General features: G+C 54.4%; 8 protein-coding genes across 8 annotated transcripts; 4 read left to right on the top strand and 4 right to left on the bottom strand.

The window, feature by feature from the left end:
- Window positions 1-173: 173 nt before the first annotated feature.
- BDY24DRAFT_360931 (phosphoglucomutase) lies at window positions 174-3,102 on the top strand. The gene is made up of 8 exons (XM_076637865.1): window positions 174-237; window positions 358-448; window positions 766-1,070; window positions 1,165-1,249; window positions 1,354-1,927; window positions 2,021-2,137; window positions 2,229-2,334; window positions 2,444-3,102. Exons 1-8 carry the CDS (start codon window positions 230-232, stop codon window positions 2,886-2,888), a joined length of 1,731 nt encoding a protein of 576 aa, XP_076497647.1. The 5' UTR covers window positions 174-229; the 3' UTR covers window positions 2,889-3,102.
- Window positions 3,103-3,526: 424 nt separating this feature from the next.
- Window positions 3,527-5,942, top strand: MDH1 (malate dehydrogenase MDH1). The gene is made up of 8 exons (XM_076639948.1): window positions 3,527-3,704; window positions 4,207-4,334; window positions 4,467-4,729; window positions 4,820-4,915; window positions 5,017-5,186; window positions 5,342-5,475; window positions 5,650-5,753; window positions 5,841-5,942. The coding sequence occupies exons 1-8, from the start codon at window positions 3,608-3,610 to the stop codon at window positions 5,860-5,862; spliced, it is 1,014 nt and encodes a 337-aa protein (XP_076497646.1). The 5' UTR covers window positions 3,527-3,607; the 3' UTR covers window positions 5,863-5,942.
- Window positions 5,943-7,005: 1,063 nt separating this feature from the next.
- Window positions 7,006-10,468, bottom strand: CBK1 (serine/threonine protein kinase CBK1). Its single transcript, XM_076639947.1, has 14 exons — window positions 10,092-10,468; window positions 9,445-9,540; window positions 9,250-9,331; window positions 9,088-9,171; window positions 8,874-9,013; window positions 8,698-8,799; window positions 8,344-8,614; window positions 8,238-8,267; window positions 8,085-8,146; window positions 7,912-8,003; window positions 7,760-7,817; window positions 7,615-7,669; window positions 7,347-7,527; window positions 7,006-7,197 (listed from the first exon to the last, which is right to left on the bottom strand). Exons 1-14 carry the CDS (start codon window positions 10,424-10,426, stop codon window positions 7,169-7,171), a joined length of 1,617 nt encoding a protein of 538 aa, XP_076497645.1. The 5' UTR covers window positions 10,427-10,468; the 3' UTR covers window positions 7,006-7,168.
- Window positions 10,469-10,749: 281 nt separating this feature from the next.
- On the bottom strand, window positions 10,750-15,198 carry BDY24DRAFT_414196 (cation transport protein-domain-containing protein; the record flags this gene model as incomplete). The annotated part of the gene is made up of 24 exons (XM_076643277.1): window positions 10,750-10,920; window positions 11,021-11,113; window positions 11,179-11,202; window positions 11,264-11,305; window positions 11,381-11,435; window positions 11,527-11,559; window positions 11,646-11,790; window positions 11,853-11,875; window positions 11,944-12,098; window positions 12,181-12,187; window positions 12,299-12,364; window positions 12,428-12,505; window positions 12,570-12,584; window positions 12,663-12,674; window positions 12,737-12,795; window positions 12,884-13,220; window positions 13,293-13,830; window positions 13,896-14,073; window positions 14,272-14,366; window positions 14,445-14,454; window positions 14,524-14,614; window positions 14,677-14,700; window positions 14,821-14,912; window positions 15,028-15,198. 24 exons carry the CDS (start codon window positions 15,196-15,198, stop codon window positions 10,750-10,752), a joined length of 2,514 nt encoding a protein of 837 aa, XP_076497644.1.
- A 306-nt stretch (window positions 15,199-15,504) lies between these two features.
- On the top strand, window positions 15,505-16,595 carry BDY24DRAFT_385329 (uncharacterized protein). Its single transcript, XM_076639946.1, has one exon. It carries the CDS (start codon window positions 15,788-15,790, stop codon window positions 16,400-16,402), a length of 615 nt encoding a protein of 204 aa, XP_076497643.1. The 5' UTR covers window positions 15,505-15,787; the 3' UTR covers window positions 16,403-16,595.
- A 163-nt stretch (window positions 16,596-16,758) lies between these two features.
- Window positions 16,759-17,987, bottom strand: BDY24DRAFT_369652 (uncharacterized protein; the record flags this gene model as incomplete). Its single annotated transcript, XM_076638069.1, has 3 exons — window positions 16,759-17,577; window positions 17,691-17,825; window positions 17,913-17,987. 3 exons carry the CDS (start codon window positions 17,985-17,987, stop codon window positions 16,759-16,761), a joined length of 1,029 nt encoding a protein of 342 aa, XP_076497642.1.
- A 338-nt stretch (window positions 17,988-18,325) lies between these two features.
- Window positions 18,326-24,347, top strand: BDY24DRAFT_440443 (uncharacterized protein; the record flags this gene model as incomplete). The annotated part of the gene is made up of 20 exons (XM_076644524.1): window positions 18,326-19,511; window positions 19,622-19,704; window positions 19,801-19,885; window positions 19,980-20,040; window positions 20,119-20,219; window positions 20,311-20,372; window positions 20,437-20,546; window positions 20,621-20,698; window positions 20,786-20,861; window positions 20,930-21,037; window positions 21,113-21,170; window positions 21,242-21,328; window positions 21,418-21,642; window positions 21,828-21,899; window positions 21,982-22,229; window positions 22,315-22,524; window positions 22,607-23,398; window positions 23,487-23,720; window positions 23,814-24,082; window positions 24,296-24,347. 20 exons carry the CDS (start codon window positions 18,326-18,328, stop codon window positions 24,345-24,347), a joined length of 4,197 nt encoding a protein of 1,398 aa, XP_076497641.1.
- A 283-nt stretch (window positions 24,348-24,630) lies between these two features.
- BDY24DRAFT_385320 (uncharacterized protein) lies at window positions 24,631-25,412 on the bottom strand. The gene is made up of 2 exons (XM_076639945.1): window positions 24,914-25,412; window positions 24,631-24,833 (listed from the first exon to the last, which is right to left on the bottom strand). The coding sequence occupies exons 1-2, from the start codon at window positions 25,289-25,291 to the stop codon at window positions 24,687-24,689; spliced, it is 525 nt and encodes a 174-aa protein (XP_076497640.1). The 5' UTR covers window positions 25,292-25,412; the 3' UTR covers window positions 24,631-24,686.
- Window positions 25,413-25,560: the final 148 nt, after the last annotated feature.

Raw genomic sequence — 25,560 nt, 5'->3', positions numbered from 1 at the left:
CTCCGGCAGGAGTCGTTGTTTTCTTGTCGTTCTTTTTGATACTTTGCTTTCAGAGTCAGGCAAAAGATCGCCTGAAGATGTGCTTCGTATATAGTACGAGTCTTTTCCTGCTTTCTGTTCCCACCAAACAGGAGGGCAAAAGAGAGCGAGCAACGCCGTCGTCACTTCCCGGACCCAACTTCTTTCGAACTCCTTCTTTCCTGCCTTCTTTCCCCCACCCACAACCAACATGTCTGCGTGAGTACAAGCTCTTCTCTCCCTACTACAACCTCGTCTTGCTCAGCTGGACCCTGAAAAACTTCCTTGAGCTCAAGCTGACTCCCTCCCTTGTTTCCCTCCTTCTCGCTTCCCCTCCAGATCCATCGAGACCATCTCCGTCAAACCCTTCGAGGGACAACGACCAGGAACTTCTGGACTCAGGAAGAAGGTCAAGGTGTTCCAGCAGGAGGTAAGTACTCTCTTGCTCGCTCTGGTAGATTTTCTCTTGTGGCAGAAAGTGTAGAGGGGAGGGGAGATGGAGGAAAGGAAAAAGGATCCGTGACGTCGAGCCATCTCCCCATCTCGGTTCCCTTCGGTACTTTCTTCTGCTCCTTCCTTCCCTTCTCAGAGGTCGAGCTAGTAGCTGGATCTCTTCTTTCGCACCCTCTTTTCCTTCCCAGCCACACATTCCTCCCGTCTCCTTTTTCTCCGAGCTCCAAAGCTGACCTCCTTCTTCCCCTTCCTCCCCTCCTCTCCTTCTCTCTCCCTTCCCTCCCTCTCCCTCAGCACTACACCGAGAACTTCATCCAAGCTACGCTCTCCGCCATCCCTGGAGGACCTGCTGGAAAGACTCTCGTCGTCGGAGGTGACGGTCGATACTTTGCTCGAGAAACCGTCCAGACCATCATCCGACTCGCCGCTGGAAACGGAGTCGCCAAACTCATCGTCGGACACGACTCCATCCTCTCTACCCCTGCCGTCTCCCACGTCATCAGGTCCTACAAGGCCGACGGAGGTATCCTCTTGACCGCTTCGCACAACCCTGGAGGACCCGAGAACGATTTCGGAATCAAGTACAACTGCGAGAACGGGTGAGTGGAGAGAGAGCAAAGAGATTGGGGAGGGAGGGAGAAGGAGATCTCGAGCTGACCTTGTGCTTTCTTTCTTTGCTTCCGCTTCCTTCAGAGGACCTGCTCCCGAGAGCATCACCGAGCAGATCTACGAGATCACCAAGACCATCTCCGAGTACAAGACCATCGCTCTTCCTGAGGTTCGTCTCTCTCCCAGCTCCTGAAGAGCGCGAGCTCGACCCTCTCTCTCCTTCTCCATCCCTCCCACGTTCCTCACCTCCTTCCTCCCTTTTTCTTCTACCAGGTCGACCTCCTCAAGATCGGTCCCACCAAGGTCGGACCCATCGACATCGAGATCATCGACTCTGTCGCCGACTACATGACCCTCCTTCACTCCATCTTCGACTTCGACCTCATCAAGTCCTACCTTCACACCCCTCCCCCTGCCGGCCACAAAGCTCCCACCGTCCTCTTCGACGGACTCAACGGAGTCACTGGCCCTTACGGTCGAGCCATCTTTGTCGACACCCTCGGTCTCGGAGAATCCTCTATCCAGAACTGCGTTCCTCTCCCCGACTTTGGAGGATCCCACCCCGACCCCAACTTGACCTACGCCCACGACCTCGTCGCTCGAGTCGAGAAGGAGCAGATCTCGTTCGGAGCCGCTAGTGATGGAGACGGTGACAGGAACATGATCTACGGAGCTGGAGCGTTCGTCACTCCCAGTGATTCCGTGGCAATCATCGCCGATTGGGCGGAGGCGATCCCTTACTTCAAGAAGGGAGGAGTCAAGGGTCTTGCCAGGTCGATGCCTACCTCGGGAGCTATCGATCTTGTCGCTAAGGCCAAGGGTCTTGAGGTCTTCGAGGTTCCTACTGGTGAGTGCTTCTCGTTTCTTCGTGTCGTTGGTCGAGGGAAACGAAGGGCTGACTCTCGAACGCCCCTTCTCCTTTCTCCTTCCTCTCAAACAGGATGGAAGTTCTTCGGAAACCTCATGGACGCTGGACGACTCTCCATCTGTGGAGAGGAGTCGTTCGGAACCGGATCGGATCACATCCGTGAGAAGGACGGACTCTGGGCTGTCGTTGGTGAGTCGTCTTTCTTGTCCTTCGCGTCCTCCTCCCTTTTCGAACCCCAGCTGATCGTCCTTCTTCTTCCGTCTCTTCTTTCTTTTCTCAGCTTGGCTCCAGATCATCGCCGCCGCTCAGGCTACCATCCCGGGAGCCGGTATCAAGGAGATCCAGCTCGACTTCTACAAGAAGTACGGACGAAGCTTCTTCTCTCGGTTCGTCCCTTCTCTCCCTCCTTTTCCACCTCTCTATACTTCCTTTCCGCCTCCCTCTCGAGCTCAAGCTGACTCTTCCCTTTCCTTCCCTCTCCCTCTTCCTCAACAGATACGACTACGAAGAAGTTGCCTCCGAGGGAGCCGAGAAGCTCGTCGCCAACCTCCGTTCCACCTTCGCCTCCCCTTCCTTCATCGGCTCCTCCCTCAAAGCCACCACCTCCCCTACCACCTTCACCGTCGCCGAGGCCGACGACTTTGCCTACACCGACCCCATCGACGGATCCGTCTCCAAGAACCAAGGGCTCTACGTTCGGTTCGCCGACGGGTCTCGAATCGTGTTCAGGCTCTCGGGAACGGGATCGAGTGGAGCGACCGTCAGGCTTTACGTGGAGAAGTACTCGAAGGAGGAAGGGGAGTACGAGAGGGATACTCAGGAGGGGTTGAAGCCGCTGATTGAGGTTGCGTTGAGCTTGAGCAAGTTGGAGGAGTTTACGGGGAGGAAGGAGCCTACTGTTATCACAGTGAGTTGGATTTCTTTGTCTTCCTCGCTTTGAGGATCGAGTCTGGGTGGGCGGGCGCGAGGAGGTGGGGAAGAGGAGTGCAGAAGACGAAGAGATGAGATGAGACGAGACGGAGGCTGACCTTTCTTTTTTCTCCCTTCCTTTTTTTTCTTTTCTTTCAGTAATCGGATACCGATGAACGGAATGACAGTCGCAGGATCGGATCTCTACAACTTTTCTCTTTGACTCTACTTGGTTTTGCTTCTCTCGTTTGCCTTTTTTGATGGATGGTTTGAGGAGACGTCGACGCGTCGAGCGAATTCCGAGTGCGATGTGGGCTCGTCAAAGTCGTAAGGACTGAAGATGGTCTCCGTGGTTGAGCCTGGCCCTGATTTTCGCCCTAGTTGTGCTATTTTGAAGATGAAGGAGCGGAGCTTGCGACGTGACGCCCCGAAGAGAAGTGAAGCGTTGGGGATGAAGGAAGACGAGGAGGCGAGGGCTGAAGGATCAGCGACCTTCCTCCTCGCTCTTCTCGCACTCCCGTTGCGAAGAAACTCAACTTATCCACCCACAGAGAAACCTGCTCTATCTTACATTCCATCCAGAGGTGAAGAGAGCCGACTCGAAATAATTATATAAAACAAACGCCTTCTCCGTCTCCGCTTTGCCTTTTCTCGCTCCTCCTCCCCCCAACCTCAACCATCTCTCTCTCTCTCCCCTTCTCTCCCTTTCCCCTTTCCCTTCCCTTCAAAACCTCTCTCTCTCTACTCAGGATGTTCGCTGCTCGACGCTCTCTCGCCTCTGCCTCCAAGCGGGCTTTCTCTACCACTCCTGCCAACCTCGTCAAGGTCGCCGTTCTTGGAGCTGGAGGTCAGTTTGCGAGTTTCCTTCCTCTTCGCTTCTTTTCCGCTCTTCTCGAGGCTGTTTCAGCTTGGAGAGAAGTGCTGGTGGGCAGGAGGGCTTCGAGGGGCGATATGTGGGCTCGCGAGGGTAGGAGGAAGGGAGGGAAGAGGGAGGTCGCACGAGGTAGAGGAAGGAAGGTAGGAAGGAGAGGAGGACGACGCTCCGGTTCATCTTCTCCGAGAGAGAACAGAGCACGTCTCTCCTTCTCTTCTCCCCTCTTTTCGCTCTCTCGCTGGCGAGGTGTCGTACGCTAGGCGAGCTGAGTCGCTCTGTCGAGAGGCCCTCGCTCGCTCTCGAGGTCAGGTCGAAGGAAGGAAGGAGGAAGGACAGGTCGATGAAGTCGGGTTCCCTCGGAACATATCTTCCTCTTCTCTCGTCCATTTCACAATCCTTCTCGATATAGATTCACCCTCAGCAGAGAGCAGCTTACTGAATTTCCTTCTTGTGTTTCTTTTTCGCTCTTCTGCAGGAGGAATCGGACAGCCCTTGTCCCTTCTCCTCAAGCTCAACCCCGACGTTACTGAGCTCTCCCTCTACGACATCCGAGGAGCTCCTGGAGTCGCTGCTGATATCGGACACGTCAACGTCAACTCTGTTGTAAGTACTCACATTTCCTATTTCCTTTGAATCCTCGAGTTTGAATCGCTCCTCGGTCTCGATCTCCAACCTGACCCATCTCTCCCTTCCTCTCCTCTCCTTCCCTCCTCTTCTCAACTTCCTCTCTTTCAGGTCAAGGGATACGCCGCCGAGAACCTCAAGGACGCTCTCGCTGGAGCCGAGATCATCCTCATCCCCGCTGGAGTTCCCCGAAAGCCTGGAATGACCCGAGACGATCTCTTCAACACCAACGCTTCCATCGTTCGAGATCTCGCTAAGGCTGCCGCTGAGGTCGCCCCCAAGGCCCTCGTTGGTATCATCTCCAACCCCGTCAACTCCACCGTCCCCATCTGGGCCGAGGTCTTCAAGAAGGCCGGTGTTTACGACGCTAAGAGGTGAGTTGAAGCCCTTCCAAGCGAGCGAGAAGAGTCGAAGCTGACGGCCGACCTTTCCTCCCTTCCTCCTTTTTTCTCTTTGCCGTTCAGGCTCTTCGGAGTTACCACCCTCGATGTCGTTCGAGCTTCCCGATTCCTTTCCGAGATCAAGGGAACTGACCCTAAGGACACCAAGGTCACCGTTGTGTGAGTGTTTCGTTCTTCCTCCTCTCTTCCCTCGGTCCTCCTTCCCTCCCTCTGAGCTTCCCTCGCTGACCCTTCTTCTTTCTCGTTTCGATTACTCACAGTGGAGGACACTCTGGAGCTACCATCGTTCCTCTGCTCTCCCAGACCGAGCTCGCCAAGGGTGTTTCCGGAGAGACCTACAAGACTCTCGTCAACAGGATCCAGTTCGGAGGAGACGAGGTTGTCAAGGCTAAGGATGGAGCTGGATCGGCTACTCTCTCGATGGCTTACGGTGAGTCTTGGTTTGCTATCTTACTTTGCGGAGACGAGATAATGGTTCGGATCAGCTCTTCTGTCGGTGGGAGAGATTGGAGCGAGGACGCAGACGACCGAAGGAACGAGAGCTCGAGCTGACCACGACCTCCCTTCCTTCCCTTCTTCCTGCAGCCGGATCCGAGTTCGCCGCTGCTCTCATGAGGGCCAAGAAGGGAGAGACCGGTGTCGTTATCCCCACTTTCGTCGAGTCGCCGTTGTTCGCTTCTGAGGGAGTCGCCTTCTTCTCTTCCAACGTTGAGCTCGGAGTGAGTCCTTCTCTTCCTTCCTCCCTCCTCAAGCCTCTCTTCCCCCTCTCCCTTTCCTTCCCATCTCTACTCCTCCTCCACCCTTCCTAGCCTCTCTCGACTCTTCAAACACGAAAGAGACAGAAACTGACTTTGTTCCCTCCCTTCGTTCGTTCGTTTCCTTCCCCTCTCCAGCCCGAGGGAGTCGCCAAGATCCACCCTCTTGGAGAGCTCTCGCCCGAGGAGCAGGAGTACCTCAAGGCTTGCCTTCCCGACCTCAAGAAGAACATCGAGAAGGGGTCAGTCTAATCCCCAACCTCCCGCTTTTCTCGACCTTGTTTGTTCTCTGCTGACCTCTCTGTGCGTTGCGTTTTCCCTCGGTGCAGAGTCTCGTTCGTCAACCAGTAGAGGATTTTTTGGAGCAGATGGGTTTTTGTATGCGTGAGAGAGAGAGAGGGGAGAGGAGATTAATGATGCTTGGTTTAAAAGTTGAACAGAACGAGGGGAGAGGCGAAAGGTCGAGAGGGGTCGAGGCGACGGCAACGCTCTCGCCTCTTCTGCCTCTCGAGGGCTTCACATCGAAGCTCATATCTCTCAAGTTCCTACGGGATGCGAACGTTCGAAGTCAAGCCAGATGGGAAGGGAGGAAGACGAAAAAGAGAGCAACGAGACCACCGCGTCGACGCGCTTCGCTTCGAAGCTGTTTTTCTCTCCTCTGTGCATCTGCACGACGGCTCACAAGTCTAAATTTTGCACGCATATGCAGAGCTCAGGTACAGGCTGAGATACTCGCTCGCTCTGTTTCGCAACCATGCAAGCATGTAAAGGCTGGGAAGAGATCGAACGAGCAACGCGTCTCGACTCCACCTGTCCTGCTGGATCCGTCCGCTCGCTGAGCGTTCTTATCTGTCCTCATCTGTTTTTCTCCGCTCTTTAGCTGTATATGTATGCCCGTTGTGCTTTAAGGAGCGTCGGAGAAAGAAAACGGAACCAGCGACGACGCGTCGTTTGTCGAAAGCGGATCATCTCTCGGTGTCTATCGACGCTGACGAAGGCTATACACTCGTACGCTATTTTTACTAATCTCCCTTGAAGTTCTATGATAGGATGGGCGCGACCTCCTTTGGCTGAAATCGTTCAGTAGAGGCTTCGTCGGGTCGCAAGCTCACTTTCTCTCGACTCGAAGCAACTGAAAGATGGAAGAGACAGATGACCTTGAGCTAGACGCGCAGAAATACCCCCACATGCCTCTACCCTGGCTGATGACATTAAACTGGAGACCAGGAAGTTGAAGCTGGCGTCCTTTCGTTTGTGATTCGACTCGAGACTCCCGTCGTTTCGGCTCCCACCCTCTGTGTCTCCTTCTACTTCTCGGAGAGAAAGCAAACAAAGATGCCTGCCATCCGACGGGGCGAGCATCTCCCTCCCTCTCGTTCTGTGCCATCGAAGGCACGACGCCGGGTCGAGCTTCATCGTCTCTCCGGTATCTCGAGCCTACCCCTTCCTCCCTCTTCCCTTTGCAATACCCTAGAGTAAACTGGTCTCTGTCGACTTCTTCGATCAGCCATGCATCAGTGAAACGAAAGCAAGAAGCGTACAAAAAAATCGATGCGAATGCGAGGAACGGCCCAGAGAACCGGAAAACTAAACCGAAACGAGAGACCTCGACCGAATGTGTAGACTATCAAAAGTGGACCAGCCATCCCTGTAGTATCTAACTGTGTCCCTCGTATCTTCGGAAAGCTGGGTTGATTCGCCAAAGGAAGGAGGAGAAGAGGCGAACAGTCAGCTCGCTGTCGTCTCGATTTCGTTCTGGGTTCGCTCCTTCACAGCCTTTCCTTCACAACCTTTCCTCGACCGACTCAAGATACAGAAGCAAGAAGAGGACTCACTGTAACCCAAGAACGCCAAATCCTTCCCTGACCCAGCACCTCCCTGCTGATCTGGCGTCTGATCCGGGACGGCTTCGAGATCCTCAGTGGGGAAGTAGGAGGTGTCGGTGATGGATCGAAGATGAGGGACGAAGGGAGCTTCGATGTTTCGGATCGTCGACCAGTCGACTCCGTAGAAGAACTGAAGATGCAGGGAAGAGAGGAATGAACGGTCAGCGGGCGAAGACGACGAGAAAGGAGAGGGATGGGAAGGGAAGGGAGGACGAACGGGATGCGACTTGATCTGATCGACATTGAGACGGGTTTCGGGGTTGGTGAGGAGGCTGACAAGAGGCGAGGGAAGGAAGGAGAGGAGAAAGGGGGTCAGTTCGGGTTCTTCGACTTTGTTTTCGGATTCCGGGTTGAAGACTCACCGTCGGATGAGATCCTCGGACTCTCGAGAGAGATGGACATCATCGGGGAAGTAGAGGTCTAAGAAGGAGAGAAAGAGACGCGTCGAGGAGGTCAGGTCAAATCGAAGCTCGATGGACGAAGGGAAGTGAAGAAAGAGCGATGAGGGACTCACGGTTCTTCCAGTCGATAATCTTCCTGTAGGTATCGTGAGCGTTTTCGGAACAGAAAGGTGGGTATCCGACGAGACATTCGAACATGATGGCACTGTACGAGCGAAAGAGAGAGAGAGAGAGGTCAGCGAGGGAAGAAGGGAACGAAGGACACGGACAGCGGGAGACGACGAACCCGAGAGACCACCAATCACACTCGTTCGAGTATCCTTGCTGAAGGAAAATCTCAGGAGAGATCTGCGATCATGCGAGATGAGAGGTAAGAGAGGGGAAGCGAGGTCAGATCAGGTCGAGGACGCGTCGAGAAGGAAGAGGGAGTTGGACGAACGTAATCTGGAGTTCCGACGGTAGAGTAGGCCTGGAGAGAAAAGCAACGTTCAAATGGTCAGAACTCAATTGATCGTGAGCCAGCCGGTCTTCTTCGAAGTACTCACCAGCTTCCTCCTGTTCGCCTTCCAGGTCGCAATCGTGTCCTTCGAGCTCATCGTCAGATGGATCGAGTTGACCATCACCGAGTTCCTCGCTCCTCCTCCACCTCCGACGTGTTCCGACTGAGTAGGCGTCGGGCTCGTCACGTTGCCTCCGTCGAGAAGTCGCTGGTAGTAGGCCGAATCGTGCTGCTTCTGGAAACCCGTCGAGAGTCCGAAATCCGAGAGCTTGATGTGTCCAGTCGAGTCGATGAGAATGTTATCGGGTTTGATGTCACTACGAGAGCGAGACAAAGACAAAAATTGGGGTCAGAGAACGCTGCAGAGTTGGAGAGAGAGGCGACGAGAGACGAGACGAACCGATGGATGAAACCCAGCTTGTGAACCGCCTCGATGGCGAGGATACACTCAGCCATGTAGAACTTGGTCACGTCCTCCGAGAAAGTATCGTACTTGATCAACCTAGACGAGCAGCACGGAGATCAAGGTCAGCATCGAAAGAGGAGAAGGAGATGGGAAGCGACGTCGAGACTCACATCGTCATGAGATCTCCTCCAGGCAGGAACTCCATCAACAGGTACAGGAAACTTGGATCTTGGAACGAGTAGTAGAGCTGAACGACCCATGGCGAGTTGGATTCGGCGAGGACGTCTCGTTCTGCTCGGACGTGAGCCAGCTGCAATCATCGAAGGGAAGGTCAGCTCTCTCCTTCTCTTCTGCTCTCGTTCTCGCCACAGAGCAGGGACGAACCTGATCCTTCTTGAACATCTCACTCTTCATGAGAGTCTTCATAGCGTAGATCTTTCCTGTGTCGATCTTCTGGACCAGACGAACCTGCGACGATGAAAGGAAGGGAGGGATGAACAAAGGTGAGCTCACGACCAAACGAGATTGAATCGGATGCGAACGAACCTCTCCGAAAGCTCCCTTTCCGATGACCTTCACAGTCCGGAAGTCTCCCAGTCCAAGCTTGGTTCGTCGCAGTCGCAGGAAGCTGTAGAGGAAACAAGAAGAGAAGGAAGCGATGGCGATGAGCTCTCGCCCTTCTTTCTCTCGATCGTCGTCGTCGCGCATTCACGAAGTCAAAGCAAAGAGAGGCCGACTAACTTGGATTCCTTCCTTCCGAGCTGAGCCAGCTGCCTCTGCTTGAGATGATCTGGTGTGAGATGATCTTGACCGAGTGCTCGTTCGAGAGTCAGACGTCTGGAGAGGAAACGAAACGAAGAGGAAGGAAGATGGGTGGTGAGCTCGGACGTTCTTTTGAAGGGAGAGAAAGGGAACGACCGCAGTGAAAGCATGAAGAGAAAAAGGTTTGGGCGAGACAGTAACCCTTCCTGGAGGGTAGGAAGAGAGCTGCCGGGGTATAGCTGCTACGAAGGGGTAGTTGATGAGGAAGGAGGGAAGAGAGGGCTGAGGAAGGGAAGCAACGAGGGTTCCCTCTCTTCCTTCCTCTATGCCAGTCCTCCCACAACTCCCAAATCCACAAGCCGAGCGACTGAGTTTCCAGTGAACTCTGACCTATCTCAGCGCTCGGTGAGCCATGGCGTCACTGCAGGGAAGAACGAGTCCTCCCTCCAACGAAAGCACACGACCCTCGTTGTCCTCCCTCATCTCTCCCTCTCCTCCGTCCTTCCATCTCTCCCCTTCCCTCCTTCACCCCGTCCTACCCCTCCCTCCTCCACCACCAACCCCATTTCCTGCACCGCCACCTTCAACTCCCTAATAATCGTAAAAGAAAGCAAGCCAGTACTCACCTCTCTCTCCTCTCGACGGCTCCTTCGACTCCTTCCTTGTACCACAACTCCAACCTCATCCGCACTCCTGTACTCTTCTGCCTCGCACTCTCAAACCGCTCAGGATGTCGTTCAAAGTAGACGTAATCAGGTCCGTTCCCGTTTCCTCCCTGTTGCTGCTGCTGCTGTCCTGCAGGTTGATCTACGTCCATTCCTGAAGATTGACCTCGAGATGAAGATCCTGGTTGAGGCGAAGGTTGTCGGTTGTATTGCTGCTGCTGCTGGTGCTGCTGCTGCTGTTGTTGCTGTTGGTACTGCTGCTGAGATTGAGGAGGTGGGGGTTGGCGGTAAGACATGTTTCTCGTCGCGCCAAAGGGGGGAAGGGAAGAGAGGGGAGTGATGGGTTGAACGAGGAAGGGGACGTGCGCGTGGAGAGTTGATTTGACTGCTTTGGGAAAATCAAGGGAGCCCAGAAAAAGGGTCGTGAAGATCGTGTATAGAGAAAGAGTACGGAGATTAAGGATTCCGAATTAGTCCTGTAGGGGTATGGCTAGATGCGAGGTATGAAAATGATAAGGTAAAAAGGAAGAGAGAGAGAAAAAAGGGGAGAGTGGAGCGTCTGGCGGGCGATCTCGTGTGTTTCGACGCGTCTTGGATCGATTTCCCGAAACATAGCGAGTTAGACAACCTCTTGAGCCGGTATGGTGGGACCACCGTGAGTCGAAGTCCCTCCTGCTGAAGCTTGACGCGGAGGCCTCTTCGAATCCTTGAACTCTCGAGGAAGCATGATCGCACGGTCGATGGCTTGCGGCAATCCTCGATGACGACCTCGAAGCATCACACAGATGGTCTAGAGTGCAAATTGCAGGAAAGGGAAGAGAGTCAGCCGAGGAAGCGGCGATCAAACGCGTAGAAAAGAGGAGGAAAGCAGTGAACGAGACGCGACGAACGATGAGCTTCGAGAGAGGTCTGAATGATCCGGCGAAGGAGTAGTTTTGAGTTGGAATTCCGAGAGTGAGACCAATAGTAGCGTAGGCGGAGACCTGTATATGAAGCAGAAATGTCAGCCACTGATCTCTCGAGGTAATTAGAGACCGCGACGACGAACCATCTCGAAGACGATTCGGAACAGCTGTGAATGATTGAGAGGTCAGCGTGGATCCTCATATATCGAGAGAAAGTGTCAGACTGACGTTGAACCAGGGAGCATTGGTATCGTCCATAATTTGATCGCGCTGCTCGAGAAAGGTACAGGTCGGAGGAAAGGAATCAGCAGCGACGAAAGTCGCTAGGAAACCTTGTCGACTCACCTCAACGATACATATCAGGAATATGGCGAGCATCAACGGCCAGACGTCGAAGGCTCTGCAGACAGGAAAGAAAAACAGGCGGAAGGCACGTCAACGGCGTCGTTTGGTTTCGGGAGGCGATTCGACTCAACAAGAACTGAACTCACAGTTGTTTTCTTGCGTGCCAGAGTAGATATCGACTGCGAGGATTCAAAACAGAAGGTAAAGGTCAGTGCGAGGGATGAACAGAGCCGAAGGAAGAAACGACGAAGGAAAGAGAACGAACCCGAAAACCTCTCCCCTCGGTCCTTTCGAATCAGGCTCCGGATCATCGGGAGTATAACCTTCCTCCCTGACAAAGACTCCCAGGGCTTTCTCTTCGTAGACGTTGGTCGATCGAACGCTGAGAGCGATGGGGAAAACGGCGATGTCTGCGAAGAAAGAGGAGGTCAGTCGACGCGTCGAACAGAACTCGGCGAGAAGAGAGACGTACACATGAGGATGATGTAGAGGAACCTGCCCGCGCAGATACGATCAAACGTCAGCCCTGCTTTGAGAGGAGGAAAGACAAAAGACGAACTCACTGGATAGCAGGAGCCAGGTCAGCGAGCACGACGATTTGAAACCCGCTCGCTCGAACGCAGATCGACTGGAAGAAGCCGTCGATGATCTGCTGTCCTACAGAGAGACTCTCAACAGCTTCGAGACCGATGTTGAGCACCCCGAAGGCGATCCATTCCTGCGTACGAGACGAAGTGTCGGTCAGTGAAAGGGTTTCTCGACCAGCGACGGGACTCGGCGAGGGGGGAAGGAAGACGAACCGTCACACTGATGAAGAAAGAGGCGAAGGCTTGGTTAGTACGGCAAGGGAGTTGCAGAGGAGAGATAGGGTCATTTTCGAAGAAGAATCGAAGGAGAAGAAAGGGAAGGAAGACGAACATGAAGAAGAGCAAGAGCACGAAGAGATACCACGTTTGATGAGAGGGGAAGAGGTAGAGGAAACATCTGCATAGCCGAGTAGAAGAGTCAGCTGAGAAATCGTCATATGAGGGAGAGATATGGGCTTACCTTCGAGGATGGTCGAGTAGGAAATGAAGCGTTTCGACGGCTTCGCTGTCCTTAGGGAGGATCTTGGTACCGATCCAGCTGCAATGGAGAAAAGGGAATCAGTCGGTTGTGATTCAAGGCAGATCTTGAAGAAGGAGCAAACATGATAAGTCGAAGACTACAGCGAAAGTGAAAGGGAGGGTCAGAACAGCCTCGCTGAGTTTTTCGAAGTCGTTGACGCGTTTGATCGACTCACAAGATCGGCAGTCTGTCGAAGGAGAGAAACCAGGTCAGCTTTAGAAAAAGCGGAAAGATAAAAGACTAACGCACGCGTGGTTCCCAGCTAAAATCACGAACGAGAGAGAGAAGATCATCAAGTAGTCGGTGCTCTGGAGAAACGAACGCGTCGAACGTCGAATTAGCTCTGGCTGGACTCCTTCTCGTTGCTTCGCCAACCTCCACGACCTAGAAACTCACGAAGGGAATCATGCTAGTATCTACCAGACTCAGTCCTCCACCTGTGTAGGCCGAAAGCGTCTGGAACGCGGAAAACCAAGGCTTCGAAACAATCCGAGGTTGATCGTTGAAGACGGAATCCCATTTCGAGTGAGTCGTGAGGTAAGGGTAGATGAGGAGGAAGCTGAGGAGCTGAGAACCGATCCAGTAGCCGGCGACGAGGTAGGAGAGCAGACGAAGAGCTCGGTATTCTACTCCTCCGACCTCCTCGAGTTCCTCGTCCGTCAGGTCGTCGATGTTGGCGAACAGAGAGTTTCGTCCGACGAGAAGACCGTCGAAGTGAAGCCATTTCGCAGCCCTGAGACGAGCAACAGGACCAAGAGAGGTCAGAACTGGAGCCTACGCGTCGAGAGGAAGGGAGAAAACTCACTTCGTCAACCCTGCCTTCGCCTCTTCCTCCAACCCTCTCTTCTTCGCATGCAGTCTCTCCTCCCTCCGATCTACCGTCCCGCTGACTAGAGTCATCGTCCTCGATGGCTGGGTGAGCCGATGCCGCAATCCTCGAGGGATGACGGTGTTTCCGAGAGAAAGCAGAGGGTTCGGAAATCCTCCCAAACCTCTTTCCGCAGAGGTTTGAACGGCGGCGGATCCTGGAAGATGCAGAGGATAAGAGACTGATGCGATCGTAGGATGGCGAAGATAGGAGGATTGACGATGGTCGGAAGAACGAGCGGCTTGAGCGAATCGAGGGGTTGGGACGGAGGGAATGGGTTGGGTATCGGAGAACGTTGGTGAGTGAGCTTCGTTCTCGGACGGGAGGAGTCGAGGAGATAGAGGTGGAGGGGAGTCGAAGAGATGAGTATCGTCGATGAGGAGAAGGGATGGGGAGATGTCGTAGGTAGGTTGAGCGGAGTGGTCGAGAGGAGGGACGTCCTCGTTCGAGGCAACGTGAAGAAGCAGAGAAGGGCCTGCTGGAAGAAACGCGTCAGGTCACGAGCTCGAAACGGAGAGTAGGAATCATAGAAAGACATACGGGCGGTTCCAGTAGTAGGCTTCCGAGATGGTGGTTCCTCAGGGACGAAGGAGAGGCCAGGTTCGACCGAAACAGCGACGCGTTCGCTGTGTTCCGATCGAAGCGAATGCATCGTCTCGCTCGAAAACGGAGCCGGTCGATCCTCCACTTCCGTTCTGAAGGGTCGAGCTCCAGTCGGCTGTCGATGCATCCAAGAAGGGGAAGCATCAGCTTTGTGTCCGCAACCAAGACGCGTCGTTCTCCCTGCTCCGTGCTTTCCCCCCGCCGAGTATTCAGTCAGATCAGATGTGCTCACTAGAGAGATGAGTCCAGTGATCTTCCTTTTCAACCGTTCTCTTACTCCTGCCTCACCCTCGCTCTGACCGTCGATCCTCACCGTGGCCATCCGACTCGCCGTTCTCGCCGCAAGGAGGTTCGCTCGGTGAGATCGATCTTGACGGAGAAGAGTCTCACACTTGATTCGGAAGAAGTCTGAGCAAAGAACAGATGAAACTCAGCGTGAAGGGTGGACAGTCAGTGAGAGGGAAGGGCGACGCGACGAGAACGAACTCTTTCGAACCTGAGGGGAGAACGTCGGGGTAGCGTCAGCGCTCGCTTCGGTGGCTTGTAAAAGAGGGAGGAGACTCACGAGCACCATGATCCAAGAGACGAAGGTCAGATCTCCCAGGATCATCAAGCAGAAGAGGATGGCTTGTTGAAGTCCGGTGAGCGTCGACAGGCTGCGAGAAGAAAGAGATCAGGTCCAAAAGTTGAAAGCTGAGCTTGATTCTGACGAACTCACTTGACGGTAGTCAAACCAGTCACCCTGACAGTCCAAGACCAAAAGAAAAGCGAGAGAGAAGAGAAGACGCGTCAAACACGATTTGAGGAGCCGAAGCCCGTCCTCCTCCCTAAGCTCGTCCGGGGTACGACGAGTCAAACTCACGTCATAGCAGAAAAACAGAGAAACAGAGAGTCGATGTATTCGATGCGAAACTGTCCGTTGGCTCCGTAGAAGATTCCAGAGAAGAAGAGAGGCTGCAAGAGCAAACGAAGGGAGAGGGAAGGAGGAAAGGAATGTGAGCTCGACGTTCGCCTTTCTTGATGCCTCCCTTTCGATGAGCTCTTCGATCGCCAGCCAGGTTGTACTCACGATGATGGTGAAAGCAATCAGATGTATTCTGAAGAAGTTGAGATGCTGTTCTAGCCTGTGGAACAACGTTGGCGAAGGAGAGGAGCTGTCGAACTGGGCTTCACCTTCAAGGGACGAAGCGTTGGCGTCCGTCGGAGAGGGAAGCAACCAGTCTCGCAAGTGATTGAACATGACGAGGATGAGAGTCTAATCTGAATATGGTAGGAAGAGATCTGTGAGCTTGTGTTATCGGCGAGGTGAGCAGGGGAGGAGAAGGGAGAGAGAGAGAGGCGGAGCTGACCTGAAGTGAGGCTCGAGGCTGGGAAGCCGGAGCTCTTGATCTAGAAGTGATGGTTCCGAGAGAGTCCTTCTATGGGATGAAGTAATATTCGAGCTGCTGATTGTTCGATTGTTCAATGGTACGGTTGTAGCGGTTGGGAAGGAGACGTCTGAGCTCGAGGTTTCAGCTTTCGACCTTCAAGTGAGTCGCCTTTCTCTCCCTCTTCCCTCTCAACGTTCAGCATCAAAAGTTTGGCGACACTCAGCTTCTTCCTCCTCTTACACCTCGACCTCTCACTCGTCTCCCAACCATCTATCCTCCAACCAAAATTCCCAACAAGAAACGCCTTCCTCCTTCTTCCGTCAACCTCCCCTCCTCCTCCCTCCCATCTCCTCGAACTCTTTCCTCCCCCCTCGTCTCCCTCTCAACATCTACCCCGAGGTCTACAACCTCATCCTCCATTTCGCTTTCATCCCTCATCTCCCTCCCGTTTTCTTACGAATGCGAACGGAGGAGCCGCCTTCGCTCGCGCCTCTCCTCCGGCCTCTCACCTTCGTCTCCAAAGGCTTTCGAGACCTCGTCTTTCCTCTCCTCTACAAGAACGTCACCATTCGTCGAGAGGAGGATTGGACGCTTCTTCTCGATCCCATCAAGGGGATCCTCGTCGGAAAGGAGGAGGAGGCGACGAGGAAGAGGAGATCGATCCAAACGCTGAGCTTCGTCCCCAACTCGTTCCCTTCGTCGTGGATCCCTTCGAAGCTACGATCAGCAGGATCGGAACCAGAACCAGAGCTTGTCATGGCTCCTTTAGACTTCTCGTGTCTACGAGGCCTGGGAGGGGTCTGGATCGGATCATGGAGAGACATGAAGGGAAGGGTGGAGGAGAAGAATCAGGCTCTATTCGACGAGGAGGACGAAGGAGGACCCCAGCGTCCCGTCGTCAAGTCGGAGCCTCGTAGTACTGTGAAGATCGATCCTAAGGAGGAGACGGTCGACAAACTTCTTCAGAGGGAGCCGATGGAGGAAAGGAAGCCTACGATGTCGGTCAAGAAGGAGGAGAGCGTTGACGTTGGGCTGGGAGTTCCGTCGAGGGCCGAGAGACGGAGGAGGATGTGAAGCTGAGTGTTCCTTCGTTGGTGGAGAGGAAGCTGGTCAAGAAGAAGAAGATTGAGCCGAAGGTGGAGTGATACTGGGCTGCTTGGGATCATCGTCGTTGTTCGTCTGTCTTCGTTCTTCGTTTTTCTCTTTTTCTACTACACGAACGGAACGATTTCTTTCTCTCTTTGCAACGATCATGAACCTTCACGACATCTTTCCTGTTCTCTCACTCCGAAAGGCCTCGAGAAAGAGCAAGAGCCGCTTCCGCTCTCGACTCGACGCGTCGTTCTCGCTTCGTCCCCAAGTTCGTTCGTTCGTTTCAATCATAAAATAATCGCCACAACCTCCAACTCAACGCAAGTAACCAAAACTACTCAAAACTTAGGCTTCTTCCCCACCCCAGCAGGCGCTCCTCTCCTCTTCTTGAACAGCGGAGCAGCAGCAGTGACCGGAGGAGCAGCCACGACAACCTCCTCCACCACCTCGACCTTCTTCTCCTCCTCCTCTTCTACCTTTTCCTCCCCAACCACCGCTTCCTCAACCCCAGCGTTCTCGCCCTCAACCACCTCCCCACCCTCCCCGATCCTACTCCCCCAAGCGACCGGTTTCCAAACCAACTTCTCTTCCCTCTTCCTCTTCTCCTCTTCCTCTTCCTCCTCCAGCTTCCTCCTCTTGGCCATCAACCCTTCCTCCTTCTCCTTCACCTTCACCACAATCTCCCCTTCCTCCTCCTGATCCAGCATCCCCCAGTTCAAAGGCCTCTTGTCCTTCCTCACGAACTTGAACGACCGGGACTCAGCGGCGTCGTCGTCGTGGTCGCCTTTCGGGACGACTCTCGGTGCTCCTCCTCGGTTTCGAGATCCAGATCCCGAACCTTCTGCCGAAGAATAATCCGCTCCCGGTGGAGGAGGTGGGGATGCAGGAGGAGGAGGAGCAGCTACGACCTCCCAAGTCCCCACTCGTCCTTCCGACTTCCTCTTCTCCCTCTCCTCCTCCTCGGCTGGATCGAGCGGGACTTCGTCGACGGCGTCGGGGTCGGTGAAACCGAGGTCGGCGGCGGTGGTGTAGGAGTCGTATTTGGTTTTGGGTTTGGCTGGAGCGGTGGGTTTGGAGGAGGAGGAGGGTGGGGGTTGGGAGGAGCCAGGGAGGACGGCTCCGGAAGCGAGGTCGAGGGCGTAGGCTGCTTGGGCGGCCTGTGAAGAGGGAAGAGAAAGAGGGAACGAGAAGCAAAGAGTCAGCAGGAGACGTGGAAGTGGGTGTAAAGAGATGAAAGGGAGGAGGGAAAGAAGGAAACGACCGAGCTCACCTTCTCCATCCGAGCAATCTCCTTCTTCTCGTGATCCGCATCCTTCTGCTTCCTCTCTCCGGACTTGTAGATTTCTCGCAGGTGTCGCTCCTTGTTCCCGATGTGTCGGAATCCGGTTTCGTGGAGTTGTCGAGACTGGCAGCCAACGAAACGAGAAAGAAGAGGTTAGCTCGAAGCTCGAAGGAAGGGAGAGGTGGAGGGAGAAGCAGGGTTGGGACTCACTGGAGCGTCATCGTTGATGTGGATGTCGCAGTACTTGCAGTGCCACTTCTTGGTGGATTTCCAGAATTCAGTCATCCTTGAGGGAAAGAAGGAGAGAGAAAGGAGGGAGGGAGGCGAGTGGTCGTTTGGGAGGGAAGTTGTTGAGCTCGTTTCGTTTCCTTTTCGTTTTGGGGTTTGAATCTTAACGACCAGCATCGACATAAAACGGACTCTCTACATAACGTCTTCATGGAAGCTACTGAAGAAGAAGAGATGACGCGCCTTTCTAGCTCTGAACTCTGTCTGCTTTTGAACACAGGGGGAGGAGGAGGAGGAGAGGAGAGGAGGACGAGCTCATCGACCCCCTCGCTCGTTCCCTTCCTCTTCCCCAACAGCTAACCATCATCAGAACTAATTCTTAGGTTAGGAAGGGAATGTCCAGTAGAGTAAAGGAGATCGCTTCAAGATTCGAACAACAACGAGCAGGAGGGGAGCAGAAGCGGATAGGGAACGAAGGAGGAGGTTTGAGCTCGACGTCGAACGAGAGGGGGACGAGGAGTCCTCCTTCTCCTTCTGCTTTACCACCAACGTTCCAGTCCCCAACAAGTCGACAGGACGGATCGAACACGTCTCTCTCTAGGACGGTTCGAGGAGGAGGAGGAACTTCCTCCAAGGTCGTCGACTCGTCAACTTCTCCCTCAACCTCCTCTTCTCAGCCCTCCTCCTCTCGGCTTCCTCCTCCTTCCTCTCCTCGAACACCCACCTCACCTCACCCACTCTTTCGACCCTTTCCTACACGAACAAAGACCTCAACTCCCTCCTCGCCTCTTCGGCCATCCTCCTCAGCCAAACCATCTCCTCCAACGCTTTCAGCGCACTCCTCCCCTCCAGCTCGACGCACTCCCCACCCGCTCCTCAACACCTCCCCAATAGCTCCCAAACCCTCTCAACCTCCATCTATATCCTCTCCCAAACCACCTAGCTACAAGAGCTTCAACTCCTCGTCCTCGTCCTTCTCGTCCATCAGCCCCACTCGCGTTCGACCTCCTCCTCCCGAACCCAATCCGACTATCGAGGTCAGATCTATACCACCACCGCCACCTCAATTTGATGGTCTCCCACCGATATCAACAGGCCAGCATCCCCTCCTCCCACTGCCGCTCTCACCTCTCCCTCTCCTCCCCGATCCGAAACGCGTCGCAACCGCAACCGCGTCTTCTTCCTCCTCACCTCCCTCCTTCGCTTCCTCCTCTTCATCTTCTTCTTCCAAACCACCGCCACCTCCATGCGTCAACGATTTCAGCACCTTTCCAATCCAAAACAACAACAACAACAACAACAACAACAGCACCTCCCCACCCCTGTCTCCAACCGCACGCCACCACCACCCTCCTCCGCTCCTCCCAACCGAAATCTTCTCCCGCTCCTCCCTCCCCTTATCCATCCCGCACCTGGACGAGTTTTTGGCCTCCTTGCCGCCACCAAAGTTCTCGACGTTCGCCTCAGAAGGGGGGCTGTTCCCTCCCTTCGATCTGCTCGAAGAGAAAGGGCTCGGTACGGGAGGTGGGACGGCCGTGAGCAGTCCTGGGAAGTGGTTGGGCAGGGGAGTTTGGAATCTGGGTGAGTGGGAGCGAATGAATGTTTGGGGAAGTGGAGAGGAGGGAGGGAGGAGGAAGAGGGAGAGACAACGCTGACTCTCGTTTCGTGTTCGACCCGCGGTTCTTCTTCAGTGGGCAAGCAGAGAGTCAAGCACGGTTGGGCTCGTCCGAAGGCGATTTTGGATACGGTGACGGGGTGGGCTTTGGGATCTGAGGTCCGTTTGGTTTTGCGTCGCGTCGCTCGAAACGACGAACCCACAAAGCTGCGTGTTGATTGATCGGTTGGTTGTCTGGTTGTTGTTCTTTTGCAGGGCTCCAACTTCATGGCTTCCCTCTACTCGCTCGAAGGAGCGTACGGAGCCGTACAGGTCGTGGCGTTGGTTTTGGCGAGTGTTGGTGAGTTTTTCGTCGTTTCGTTTTCGTCGTTTCGGTTCCTTTCCCGTTCGTCAGCGAGCTGTACTGACTTTGATTTTCTTTCACCGTTGATCAGCTACTCTGGGAAAGAGCGACATGGTCACTGAGGGCTGGAGGAAAGTTTTTTTGGGATCGATGTGAGTTTGAACGCGTCTCATCTCTCTCTCTTCTCGTTCTTTGGAAACCGCTGACCGAGTTGGTTTGGGATGACGCAGACCCAACATCCTAGCCCTCAACTTCCCCTCCGTCTTCGGTCAATCCATCGCTTTCCTGATGATCTATCAAGGCCTGGCGCTGCTGTTGTTGTTCTTCTTTCGTTCGTCCTCTCTTCCCCCCTTCTTTCCTCGCTCGTAACGTTTCACTGACGAACTCGACTCCTTCTCTTTTTGGACTTGAAACGCTGACAGGCCGTGTAGCCAAGTCGATAGGAGGAGAACAAGACGTTCGGGAAGGGTTTGCGACGATGAAGGTTCGTCTCTCCCCTCTCCTTTCGTTCCTCCCTTCCGTCGCTAAGTCGCGTCCCTTGGAGAAAGTGGGTAGGCTGGAAACCTCGTCAACGAGCAGGAGTGATGATCATGTCTTTTGGACTGATCGTGCTGTATCTACCGATGTCGACGATGGCGGTTCATGCGATTATCTGGTCGTAAGTTCTCTCGGTCTTTCTCTTTCTCTTCCCTTTCACGGCTGACGAGTTTGTTTTGTGGTCGTGGATGTTAGATCTGATTTTTGGGTCATCCTCAACCCTTTCCTGACTGAAGATAACCCTGCTTCGGTCGAGGGGGTGAGGTTTTGTTAGTGAGTTTCGAGTTTCCTGCTTCGACGCGTCTCTCCTCCCCTCGTCTCGCTGACTTCTTTCTTCCCCTTCTTCTTCGACGAGGGAAGCCAAACCAACCTTACGCCGGAATCGATCAACTACGCTCCTGTGATTGTCACTACATCGGTGTTCACGTTGATCTTCGTTCGTTCCTCTTCTCTCTCCCTCCCCCTCACCTTCTTGACTGACGCTGAACTTGGTTAGAATCGCAGGTCACCTTTTACTTCCCCATCAAACTCTGGCTCGTCATCCGAGATAACCTGCCTCGAGTGGACAGGTGGACAGAGCTGGGAAGGAAGAGGAGTCGGACGGAGTTGGAGGTGAGTCGACGCGTCGGCCTTCAGTCTTCGAATGTTCGAGACCTGACTCCGGTTCCTTGGCTTCCCTCCCTGCAGCACGAGTTTCAGAGAGTCTTGAACCGGGACGAGAACCCTTTCAATTTCCTGTATCGAGGTGAGCTCTCGTTTCCTTCTGCTCGTGAGACCTGCTGTTGATCACTCCTCTTCGTCGTCGTCTCTCGCAAGGCTACCGTCGACGCTGGGGAGCCTACCGAGCCTTCTACCTCGTCGTCAAACTAGTAGCCCTCCTTGTTGTCGCAGTCTTTTCGAAAGGTGCGTCTTTTCCACTCTCCCGTCCTCCCGCTCTTCCCGCTCACCCTTTCTTTCCCCCTCCCCTCCTCTTTCTCTCGTTACTTTCCCAGACAACTGCCTCTTCCACACCCTTCCCCGAGCAACCATCGACCTCATCCGTCAAGGCATTCTCATCTTCTTCCTCCTCGTCTTTCTCGCCATCCAAATCTTTGTCCATCCCTTCATCGACTCGAGGTCCAACTCGTCCGAGCTCGTCTCGAGATCGACGTACGTCGCGATGGCGACGATTGGGCTGCTGGTTTCGTTGGATGTGAAGGGGAAGGGATTTTTGAATAGTTGGTGTTTGTATTTGTGAGTTTTGGAGAGCAAGGGGAAAGGAGGGAAGGAGACAGGGAGACGCGTCGATTGCTGACGGGTTTGTGTTTTCGTGCTTTGTTGTTGGTTTCGTAGCGTCTGTGAGCACTTCTCTTGCTCGTCGGCTTTACAATGGACATCGAGCTGACTTTTGACTTCTTTGCAGACGTCATCTCGTACGGAGGAAACGTCTGGTTCACCGTCGTCAATTGGGGCTGGGTCCAAGTTCTCATTCAGCGTTCGTCCTCCCTTCGCTCTCCATTTCTCCTTCCGCTCCTTCTGATCTTCGCCAACTCTATCATTCGGCTTTCAATCTAAAGGGATCCAACGTCGCCTCGACTTTAGCATCGACATCTTCTCTCCTCACCTCGACCTCTCCCCTTCCTCGCCTCACATCAAACGACGCGTCTGGCAGGAAACCCTCTCGACCATCCTGCTCGCCTCACCTACTCTTCGAATGCCGGAAGATCAGCGTATTCTTTACTCGGAACCTCATGGTCACAAGTGGCCGCCTTATCTCGTCAACTTCAGAGGTTCGGCGGCGGAGAGACACGTCGAGAACTTGAAGGTTCGTTTGCTCCTTGGCTCCGTCGTAGTTTGTCTAGAAAGAAGGAGAACCTTCTGACTGAAGTTTCTTTTGGTCTCTATTTCAGATCCTACGAGAGGTCGGAAGCGTGGAGTACGATGCCGCTTTGGATCGTCTCGAAGGTCCGGATCGTCGTCGATGGGAACTCGTCCGAGAGCAGATCCTGCTAGGAGCGACTGGACCGGACTCTTACTTTCGTCCACCGACTCCTCCTTTTCCTGCTGGGGTGACCTCGTTCTTCGGACACGCCTGGCTCGTTCCGTTTCCTCTGACGCTCGTGAGTGTTTGCTCTCGTCGACTCGTTTCTCCCAAAGATGCAGCTGACGACCTCTCTCTCTCTTGTCGTTCCTCCTCAATAGGTCATGCGATACGATCAAGCTCGAGAACCTCTCGTTCTGACGGATCTCGCATCCCTCGGTGAGTTCTCTTTCTCTTCACGCGATCAAACGAGAAACCAAGCTGACCTCCTCCTCGTTCGTCCCTCCTCTCCAGAGCTCTACCTCCTCCAAAACTCCCTCGAAACCATCCGTCGTCGTCGCCTCCTCCGAACCACTCTCCGCTCTCTCGAGAACCAAACCCTCACCTGGCCCTTCACCACCACCTCCCTCGTCGGAAAACAATCCCTCCTCCCTTGCTCCCGTCGTCGGCACACCTCCTACGACTCCCTCGTCACCTACACCACCTGCACCCTCCTCCTCACTCGCCAGGGATCCCTTCCTTGGAAAGGACACGATTTAGGCTCCGGTTTCGAAGTTCGTCTCAAGTACGCAAAGGACGTGTTCGCCGAATCGAACGAGATCGGGCTGTCGGACGATTTCGCTGTGACGGGGAGACTGGCAGAGTTTTTGAGTCGGAACGAGAGGGTGGTGAAGGAGAGGTTGCCTGGAGCGATGGCTTTGCTGGATGATTATCGAAGTGGGATGGCGAGGGAGGTGGAGGCGAAGAGGGAGGTGATGGGGTATGGTTTCTTGAGGGAGGTTTACGAGACGCCGATGAGCGTTGGGGAGTTGGGGAGGGTGGTGGAGAAGGCTGGAGGGGACGGGAAGGTGAGATGGTTGGCGAGGGATTTTGGGAGGGAGCTGAGGGTTGCGGAGGAGAGGAGGAAGATCATCTTTGGGTCGAGGGCGAACGCGCTTTGGTTTTTGTTTTGGGTGAGCGGGCTTTCTTCGAGTCTTCTCGAAGCTGCTTCACATGTAGATCGAGATTTTGACTGATCTTTATCTCCACCTTCTCTTGCAGGATGACCTCTGGCGACGGAACCGATCAGCGATCCCTCAGATCCGAAAGCAGTCACTCGCGTCCGATTTCTCGCCGTACTCTTCGACGTCCATCGCCTATCGACCCCTTCCTCGAGCTCTCCTCGTCGACTTCCTCTCCGAACGAGATCTCTGGCCTCGCCCTGGTAGAAGAGGCTTCTTCGGGAATCACATCCTCAACCTCCTCTACTGGTCCTTGAACCAAGCTCAATTCCACGTTCGTCTCTTCCGGCCGCTCCTTTCCTCTTCCGATTCTTCCTTCCTCTCGACTAATTCCGTCTCGTCTCATCTTTCTCTTCCATCATCTCAGGACATCCCCGTCCACCTCACTTCCTCCTCCTCCTCCATCCTCCTCTCCCACCTCCCAACTCCCTGCTCTCCTCGCGACGGCACCACCTACTCCTCCCTCGCCGGCACCGAACTCGACGAGTCTCAGATCCGAGAGCGACGCCGCTTCGAATGGGAGGAAATCTTCACTCCCGGAGCTACGACGGTCGTGGGGAGGATGGGGAGCTGGGTTGGGTCCAAGATCGGGGTGGCGAGGTTCGAGAGGAGGACGTTGGGAGGAGGAGGAGGGGCGTGGGCGCACGTCGGAGGGAGAGGGAGGGGAAGAGGAAGAGTTGGGGATGGGATTCGGTTGGATTTGAGGAGGGAGGGAGGGGAGTATGTACCGATCTGAGAACGCTTTATATTTACTTGCTTAATGCTTTGTTTTTAACGACTGATCTATCTATGAAACGAATGACTTGAGGACGCGCGGGATGCTTCTGATCTGCTGTCGTTCCTGACAAGCCGGCTGCTCGACGAGACCATCAATCCCCCTGGAGATGCTCGAAGATCCTAGATCTACCGAGCCTCTCGTGAAGGTCTGGAAAGAGCTCGAGAGCTTGGACTCAAGAGCGACGGACAGCGACGCGTTCGACGAGATCAGCCTCTTCTTTCAGCTCTCAGTCTTCTCTCCCCTCACGATACATACCCTTCCAGCCGTTCTCTCACCCAAGATGTACGTATGCCCCAGCCTCTGATGTTCCAACCCCAATCTCGCTATCCTTCTTCTCGAACCCGAAGGATGGAAGCGACCGAACGGTCAGCTCGACTCCCAGGCTTGCCCTCCTCCTCCCTTCGTCTCATTCCACGAAAACATCACATATCTCTAGATCCCCTCTCTTTCCCTCTAATCCATCTAAAGCCTCACGCCATCCCTCTGCTTCCTCATCCACTTCCCATCGTCCTCCGGCTCCTCCCCGATAACATGATGAACCTCTCTCGAGCTCTCCCTTCGACCTCCGACGTTTGGTGGACGCTCGGTCGTAATCGCTCCCAGACCGTTCTATGTACCAACAGACATCCTATACTCAGCTCTTGAAACACAGGCCTAGAGGAAAATGAAAGTAGATTTTGGAAACTCACTTCTGTGATCCCTGTAGAACCATAACTCCTCGTATTCATACTCCCACTCCTCTCCCTGGATGACCCTCCTCCTGCTCCTCCCTCAGCGGTAGCGTTCAACCCAGCCGCTTCCGCTTCCGCCTCCGCGTCCCTCGTAGCTCCGACCATCTTCATGAAACTGCTCCGAGCTCGGAAGAGCATCCCCCCGGGACGAGTCGGGATCGTTCCTAGTTCCACAGGCTCGTATTCTTCCTGAGAGGAAGAGGCTTTGGGGTGGGGAGGGTGAGGGTGGGAGGAGGAGGAAGGGGAGGAGGATTCGAGGTCGTCCGGTGCGGGTGCGTCTGGGGGAGGAACGAGAGGTTGGGAGAAGAGAGAGAGGTAGGCGGAGAGGAGGTTCATTTGGCTGGAGAAAGAAGAAGAAGAAGAGAAGGGGAAAGGAAAGAGGGAGAGGGAGTGTTGGAAGTCGGAGAGAGAGGAAAGGAAGGAGGAGTCAACCGATCGGATGAGCTCGACGACAGAGTGGCAGCGGACTTCGAAGGATCGGGGGCTCTGGAAAGAGAGAGCAAGTTTTCTTTCAGGAAATGGCCGAATAGGGAAGGTAGGGCCATGCGTAGATGTATGCGGAGAGAGAGAGAGACAAAAAAGTGGTAATAGCGAGGAGCGAGCGA

This window comes from Mrakia frigida, assembly GCF_051309035.1.
Source record: "Mrakia frigida strain ATCC 22029 unplaced genomic scaffold BDY24scaffold_11, whole genome shotgun sequence".
Taxonomy (NCBI): domain Eukaryota; kingdom Fungi; phylum Basidiomycota; class Tremellomycetes; order Cystofilobasidiales; family Mrakiaceae; genus Mrakia; species Mrakia frigida.
The sequence above is the reverse complement of the archived record's forward strand: the minus strand, read 5'-3'. Positions and strand labels throughout refer to the sequence as shown.

Coding starts and splice junctions, on each gene's coding strand:
- MDH1 (XM_076639948.1), top strand. CDS start 3,608: ATGTTCGCTGCTCGACGCTCTCTCGCCTCTGCCTCCAAGCGGGCTTTC. Junction 5,187..5,341: donor TACTCTCTCGATGGCTTACG/GTGAGTCTTGGT, acceptor TTCTTCCTGCAG/CCGGATCCGAGTTCGCCGCT. Junction 5,476..5,649: donor CTTCCAACGTTGAGCTCGGA/GTGAGTCCTTCT, acceptor TCCCCTCTCCAG/CCCGAGGGAGTCGCCAAGAT.
- BDY24DRAFT_360931 (XM_076637865.1), top strand. Junction 1,071..1,164: donor AAGTACAACTGCGAGAACGG/GTGAGTGGAGAG, acceptor CGCTTCCTTCAG/AGGACCTGCTCCCGAGAGCA. Junction 1,250..1,353: donor AGACCATCGCTCTTCCTGAG/GTTCGTCTCTCT, acceptor TTCTTCTACCAG/GTCGACCTCCTCAAGATCGG.
- CBK1 (XM_076639947.1), bottom strand. CDS start 10,426: ATGTCTTACCGCCAACCCCCACCTCCTCAATCTCAGCAGCAGTACCAA. Junction 9,332..9,444: donor CTCGGAAGGAAGGAATCCAA/GTTAGTCGGCCT, acceptor TTTCCTCTACAG/CTTCCTGCGACTGCGACGAA. Junction 7,670..7,759: donor TCCGAGGATCTCATCCGACG/GTGAGTCTTCAA, acceptor GCCTCTTGTCAG/CCTCCTCACCAACCCCGAAA.
- BDY24DRAFT_385320 (XM_076639945.1), bottom strand. CDS start 25,291: ATGAACCTCCTCTCCGCCTACCTCTCTCTCTTCTCCCAACCTCTCGTT. Junction 24,834..24,913: donor GTTCTACAGGGATCACAGAA/GTGAGTTTCCAA, acceptor GTTGGTACATAG/AACGGTCTGGGAGCGATTAC.
- BDY24DRAFT_385329 (XM_076639946.1), top strand. CDS start 15,788: ATGCGAACGGAGGAGCCGCCTTCGCTCGCGCCTCTCCTCCGGCCTCTC.